Here is a 7,103-nt window from a genome sequence, read left to right on the forward strand (position 1 = left end):
TCAGGGAGCATTTGAGCTCAGCATCAGATAGTCTGGGTCCCATGCATGGAGGCAAGGAATTGAAGCAGACCAAGGCACATGTCACAGGCCATGCTTTGGAAAAGTGGCATGCGATTGATGAATGAATGGGGCTCACATAGTCACATGCATGCCGCATGCTTTGGAGAAGTGTCAAATCGAAGCAGATTAAGGCACGCCCGACCAGCGGGCATCAATGGGGGCAAAGAAGCAAGCAAGGAATCGCATATATCGTGTTGTGTGCACTTACTCGTTGCTTTACTTTGGAGGAGGTTCGGAGGACGGCACAATAGCTAGCTCCGTTGAGGTGTCACGGGCCACACAACCACCACTCCATGGCCACACCATAGCAACACCTCCTTCCTCCTCCGTCTGGATCGCTTGCAGTTTCGGTCGCGCTCTTGCCTTAGGATTGATCGATCCAAGGAAGAATACAGGTGCTCCCTCCCTCTTCATCTGGCATCTGCATTTGCTTCCTCCGAAATAACGACGTCGATCGAGGAAAAAATACGCTCCTAATTACTGCTGTCACCGGAAGTTCAATTATAACTAATATCGTGCACGTGCATGGAGCAGGCAGTAGGTCAATCATGGCTTAGCTGATCGTTGACGGATCATGGGCTAGATCGTCCGTCGTCCGCGGTCGGTTGCGCTTGCGCCCTCTTGTGCTGATTTTGCTGCTCTTTCTTCAACTACGGCCGAAGGAGCTTCTCCATCATGTTAACAGAGGTAACAACTGCTCTGATGCCTTCCTTAGCTTGCTTTTATGTGTTGATCATGTCTTCTTCTTCTTTTTGCGAAGAACGTGTTGATGATGTCTATGATAACATGTATCACTAGTAGAAAAAGGGTCAAATGTGAAGCACAATAGTACCGGTTTGAATTTCAGCCGGCACTAATGTGTACATTAGTGCCGGTTCGTGGCGGCGATCAATAGCACCGGTTCGTGGCGAACATTTAGTACCGGTTCATGCCACGAACCGGTACTAAAGAGGCTGTGTCAGCCTGCGGTCAGGATATGGCCCCACTATCACCATTTAGTGCCGGTTCGTATCACGAACCGGTACTAATGAGGTTATGGCAAGCTGTTTTTAGTCCCACCTCGCTCCCCTAACAAGCCTTTTACCACCTTAAATATGTTATTTCTCAAACTATCACAAGCACTTGGTCTTCATTGAACTCTATGTGTAGAATTTGTGGCCGTAATATGAGTCTTCATCGGTTTATAAATCGTTGATGACTCATATTGACAATTCAAATTGTACACACAAAGATCATTGATGATCAAAGTATTTTTGATGTTATAAGATCATATTGACAATTTAGACTGTAAAGAAATATAAGATCATGATCTAAATGCTCTTATATTTTTTGCGTTTAGTATGTACCAACTGCTAGGCGGGAGGACCTGTTTAGTACCGGTTCGTGGCGAACCTTTAGCACCGGTTCATGCCACGAACTGGTACTAATGAGGTTGTGTCAGGTAAGGCTGGGGCCGCACGAGCACCTTTAGTACCGGTTCATGGATGAACCAGTACTACAGTTTCTTAGTAAGCTGTTTTTTAGTCCCACCTCGCGAAGAGAGAGGGACTAGGAGCGATTTATAAGCCCTGAGTGCAGAGACGATGAAGAAGAGGCTCAATTCTCACGTTGCTTAGCTTCAAGCCTTCAGGAATATGGTAGACTGCACGGAGCTATACCCAGTGCAGTTTACACTATTCCGAAAGGCTTGAAGCAAATTAACGAGCATTGCACCTTTTTTTTATTTTTAATAACTTATTACAACTCCGGACTTCTTCTGTTATGGCAAAAACTAATGGAAAAAGTCCAAAACAAACCTTGAATTTATAAGCGAAAGCTAAATCAAACCCCGAACTCTCAATCCCTGAAATCAGCACACCAAACTTTCTGATCCCGGTTTATTTTGAACCTTGAGAGGATTTAGCCGGTATACGCTGAATTGGGCCGGCCCATTGGCACAGTATCTCACACTGGTCTGGTTTTATTTGTTTTCTTTGTTTTTTCTTTGGTTTTTTCCTTCGTTATATTTTGTTTTTTCACTTGTTTTATCTGGTTTTTCTTTCTTTGTTATATTTTTCCTTTCTTTAGTTTCTTTCTTGATTTTCTTGATTTTTCCTTTTCCTTTTGTTTTGTTTCTTTACCGGTAACCGGTTTTCTTTTTTACTCATTTCTAATTATTCTTAGTACCCAATGTAAATTTTTAGCACAAATAATTTTTATACACTTTCAACATATTTCAAATAAATTATTTACATTTTTTAAATGCATGTTTTAAAAAAATGAATACACGGTCATATTTTTCCAAATACACGTTTTACATTTCTTAACGACAATAAACATTTTATTAAACTACACGAACATTTTTACATTGTTAAACATTTTTAAAATTGAATAAACTGTTTTCAAACACATGTCACGTATATTCTTATAAGGGTATGACACATGTTTTTACATCACACAAACTTTTTTTATATTGCATATACTTTGTTCTGAATATGTCACAAGCACATTTTTTTAAACTCGTGAACATTCTTGAAATGTTACATTTTTTGAATTGACGAAACATTTGTTTGAATCACGCGAATATTATTTACATTGTACATACTTTTTTTTGTAATGCCACGTACATTTTTGAGTGGCTGGATTTGCTACTGGCGGCCAGTGGCAGAGCTACACTCTAAAACCTGATTCATATTTGGAGACTACTCCGGAATGGACTAGCGGTAGCAGATGAATTATTGCGGAGGAAAATAAAACCGGGAGTGTACTGTATTGCATGTGGCCGCGACGAGACACTGGTCCATCGTTTTTGGCTGTGTCCATACTCGGTTCAGTTTTTGGCTGCGACATTTCTTTACGCATATGTTCAGGTTTCAAATTTTTGAAAAATGTAAAATAATTTTTTTAAATCATAAACCATTTCATAGCATGTGAAAAGCTGTTGTAACTCTGAATAGTTTTTGACAAATGTGATTTTTTTTAAATCACGGACAGTTTAAAAAAAATGTGAATAGAATTTCAAAATTCCAAACATGTTTTAAAAAACACAAAAGGAAACTGAAGTTTTGTCAAAATAGAAAGCAGGAACATTTTTTTAACTTCTGAACAATTTTAGAAATGTGCGAACATTTATTAGATTTCACGAATTCCTGTTGTGGTATAGTGGGCCGGCCCAAATTCTCGTCCGTCAGAGTAGCAGGTTATCCCGGTCGGGATTGTAGTATTTCCAGTGTGCCAAACAGGTCTAGGGTTTAAAATAGACCGGGATTACAAGTTCAGAGTGCCAATTTCCGGGATTCAAATTTCAGGGTTTGATTTAGCTTTCACCTACAACTTCAAGGTTTGTTTTGAACTTTTTCCTTTTTTCTAGTATCAGCTTGTGGAGCGGCCTGAGAGGAGGAAGAGAGGATGCAAAGCGCCCGAAGAAGGTGGCCAAGGAGGAGGTGAGGCGAAACGCTTTAACAAGATGGTTCGCTGCTCACTAGGAGAGGTGAAGACGTGTGCAAAAATGCTACAACTTAGGCACAAGATGAGGGTTATCAAGGCTGGTTTTGGTTGTGTGTTTGACCTGAAGGTTGATTCCAACATTTCTCGTCCTTTGATGGGCAACATCTACACAAGGATTGACCATGCAACCATGATTCTGGACATGGGTGAGGCGAACAAGGTTCTGCGTATTACAAGTGATGCTATTCACCATCTGTTTGGATTCTCTCAAGGTAATCGTACCCCTCCTAGGCCTTCGAGTGATGGGTTTGATGATGCTGTTATGAGGTTGAAGGGAAAGCTTGGGTACGCTAGGAGTGACGACATCAAGACAAAGGATCTGCGGAATATCCTCGCGGATCTTGTGAAGGATGAGACGAAGGATGATCTTGCTCTGCAGGTGTTTTACCTGATTATTTTCATGAAGGTGGTTATCCCTGGAACGTCTACACGAGTGTCCAGGGAGGCAGCAATGGCTGAGAATCTTATGTTTGAGGACATGGCAGATATGGACTACTGCCAGTTGGTTGTTGATGACCTTTGAAGTGCTGTTGTTAGGTATCAGCAAGGTACTAGCAGAGGAAAAGCTGTCACAGGCTGTGCCATCGTGCCGCTTCTTATGTACCTGGACTGCCTTATCATTGGCAAGACGCCTAATGTTGACTTGAGGATGCCTCGCATCAATTACATGGATCATGCCAAGCTTCTTGAGCTCGTTGCGGCTGACTTGGTCAGGAAAGGTGATGACGACCCAGCCAACTGGGTGTTTGGGAGACTACCTGTGAGTGTTTCTTCTTTTCTGTGTAGTTAGTACTGCCTTTGTGTGCATGGTTGAACTGCTTCTGGTTCATATAGACGAGTAAATTAGTTGAACTGCTTGGCTTATATGGTATTACTGCCTTTGTGTACATATGTGAATTTCTGGATATATTCATATGAAATAAGCTAAACTTTGTTGTTGCACATGCATGGTTGAACTTCTGCTATGTAAATTTCCAACATTTTTGAAAGCATGTTAACTTCTAGCCATACATGGTTGTACTGCCTATGTAGACATAGTTGGACTTCTGAAATGTACTACGTGTGTAGGCATTAGTGGAATTTTTGGTGTAGTTTGTGTATCTGACTGTTCTGCCTTTTTTTCCTTGTCATTGTCTTTTTTTCAGTATCAGTTGTGGTACTAACTTGAACTTTTGCTACTGTCTTCTATATTTCTGCTTCCATGTTCATTCATATATGTACTGGAAGACACGGGCTGAGGTTGTGTTCTTTAGGGTTATTGAACGTCCTGTTCTTACTATGCCTCGTGCTGCCGGTCTAGGTAGTGGAAGTTCTCCGAGATTTGAATTCTCGCGGGATGTTAACACTGGTGCCCCCTGTAGATCTAGGAGGTTCTTCTGCCCGTGTGAGTGCTGCAGCTAGCGTTTCTTCCTAGAGTTTGTTCGATGATGCGAATATTTCCCTTTCTAGGATTGTTGGACTTCTAGAAACTGTTTGGGGAGAGATGGCTCGTGTTCTGACAACGGTTGAGCGTGTTAGTTGCATGGATGGGATTCTTCCTCCCGGCCACGGTTTTGATGCTGAGTCTTCGAAGGAGATTTTTTTGATTGAAGCTAAATATCTTGCTGAGCTTCGTGAGAGCACTTCCCACCTCCGGGCTAGTTTTATGTTGTTCAAGGAAATGCAGGACGCCCGTTGCAAGCCTTTTGAAGATGAGACAAGTGTTGTTGTGAGAGAGATTCAGAGGCAGGACCCCGTTCGTTTGGGTCATGAAGGAGGCCATGTGGAGCGTACTGAAGAGGTTTGTTTATGTTGGCTTTTGATATTTCTTTCGCACTAGTGTTCATTGTTAGCTTTGAGTTATTATTGTTATGCAAGTTATAGGGTGACCTTCTCTGTTTATAGGACTTGAACTTCAAGTGCTTCAGCACCTGAACTTCTATGACTTTGATGACTGGCCCTTTTTGCGCCTTTTTGTATCTTATGGTAGTTTGGTATGTTATCTGCTATGTTTACCGTATTTGGACTTCCATGATGTGTCAGTTGTGATAGCTGACCTTCTCTGATTAGGTAATGTGAACTTCTGCTGATTAGGTATTTGTTTTCTACATGATTATTTTCTAGTCTTTTTTCTTTTTGGTACTAGTGTTTCCTAGGTGACCTTCTTTGTTTATAGGACCTGAACTTCAAGTGCTTCAGCACTTGAACTTCTATGACTTTTGATGACTGTCCCTTTTTGTCTTCTTTTGTATCTTAATGGTAGTTTGATATCTGGTCTGCTATGTTTACTGTATTTGGACTTCCATTATGTGCCAATTGTGATACCTGACCTTCTCTGATTATGTAACATGAACTTTTGCTGATTAGGTATTTGTTTTCTACATGATTATTTTCTAGGCTATTGATGATGGTGCTGGGGTTAGGGAGGATGTTTTACCTGTGCACGAAGATGATCCTGTGCATGAAGCTGCCCATGTGCATGATCCTTGCCCCTCTAGTGATGTATTAGTTGATGAGGTTCATGGTAGTGAAAATAAGGTACCATTTTTTCTTGTCCATTTGTCTTGTTGCCCCTGAGACGGACTTGCTGCCCCTATGCATGAGGTTCAGTCAGCCCTTTGTAATGACTTTTTGTTTCTTTTTGCAGCAGCATAATGATGATGTTAGTGTTGCTCTAGAGAAGGCTGCAGACATGTCCGTCTCAGGCGCTGGCTGCTTCGACGGGGTGGTCCTGACTGAACCTCAGTCGTCCGTTGGCGCTGAGGTTTCTGATGCTAAGAAGGGAAAGACAACTGGAGACATCATTTTGGAGAAAGATCATGTTGAGTCTGTTGTACAAACTGGTGGTAGTGCTACTGCAAGCCCGGAGAAGTCTCCTGCAGCAGAGCCATCAGTTGATGTTGATGCTGTACAGGCACAACCAAATATTTTTCTTGTTTCAGATTCTCCGGTTGCTACAGCTGCTGCTGGTGTCCTTCCCGACGACACTGCAACGTCTACTGGAGACGACGATGAAGATACCGAAAGCGATAGCTATGGAGAGGAGGTTGATCATTCTAGTGCTGCCACTGGTCTAGGCAAGGATCCATGAAGAGAGGAGCATGCTTCTCTCTTCTTTCCCCCTCCCCTCCCCTCTTTGTTGTTTGGTTTTAGTCCATGATATCCCCTGTGAACTGCCTGTGTTGTCTAAGTTGAACTTCTGGTTTTGTTGTTTGTCGTGTGGGTTGTAAAGAATGTTAAGTGAACCTGTTTTTCTATGTGGGTGGAGGTTTGTAATGCATGTGTTGTGATGTCTATGATGCTGTGGTTTTATCCGTTCTGATGTAGCAGCTGAGATGTGCTTATGTTTTGAATGTTTGTGCTTGAATGTTGGTCTTAATTGAAACTGTTGTGAATCTATGTGCTTTGAGTGTTGCTGTTAATTGCTATTTTCTTTTTGGTGAGCAGATAACGACCTTGCTGTCGTCCGAAAGAAGGTTGATGACTTTTATTACAGTGTAACTAGGTTTAGGAATGATCGTTCCAAGAGGTGAGTGCAGCTGCTCAATATTTACATTATCCATGTACCCCCTGTGAAT

At 41.9% G+C, this 7,103-nt stretch overlaps 1 protein-coding gene across 3 annotated transcripts; it reads left to right on the forward strand.

The window, feature by feature from the left end:
• The first annotated feature begins 300 nt into the window (after window positions 1–300).
• Window positions 301–6,795, forward strand: LOC119322181. 3 transcript variants are annotated; one of them, XM_037595677.1, is made up of 5 exons: window positions 301–455; window positions 595–747; window positions 5,213–5,326; window positions 5,923–6,063; window positions 6,173–6,795. In XM_037595677.1, exons 2-5 carry the CDS (start codon window positions 736–738, stop codon window positions 6,614–6,616), a joined length of 711 nt encoding a protein of 236 aa, XP_037451574.1. In that variant the 5' UTR covers window positions 301–455; window positions 595–735; the 3' UTR covers window positions 6,617–6,795. The 3 variants fall into 3 exon arrangements, with proteins under 3 accessions (XP_037451574.1, XP_037451572.1, XP_037451571.1); XM_037595675.1 differs by lacking the exons at window positions 301–455; window positions 595–747 and having other exon boundaries at window positions 4,424–5,326; window positions 6,176–6,795; XM_037595674.1 differs by lacking the exons at window positions 301–455; window positions 595–747 and having other exon boundaries at window positions 4,429–5,326.
• Window positions 6,796–7,103: the final 308 nt, after the last annotated feature.

The sequence above is a fragment of the Triticum dicoccoides genome, chromosome 6B (assembly GCF_002162155.2).
Source record: "Triticum dicoccoides isolate Atlit2015 ecotype Zavitan chromosome 6B, WEW_v2.0, whole genome shotgun sequence".
Taxonomy (NCBI): Eukaryota; Viridiplantae; Streptophyta; class Magnoliopsida; order Poales; family Poaceae; genus Triticum; species Triticum dicoccoides.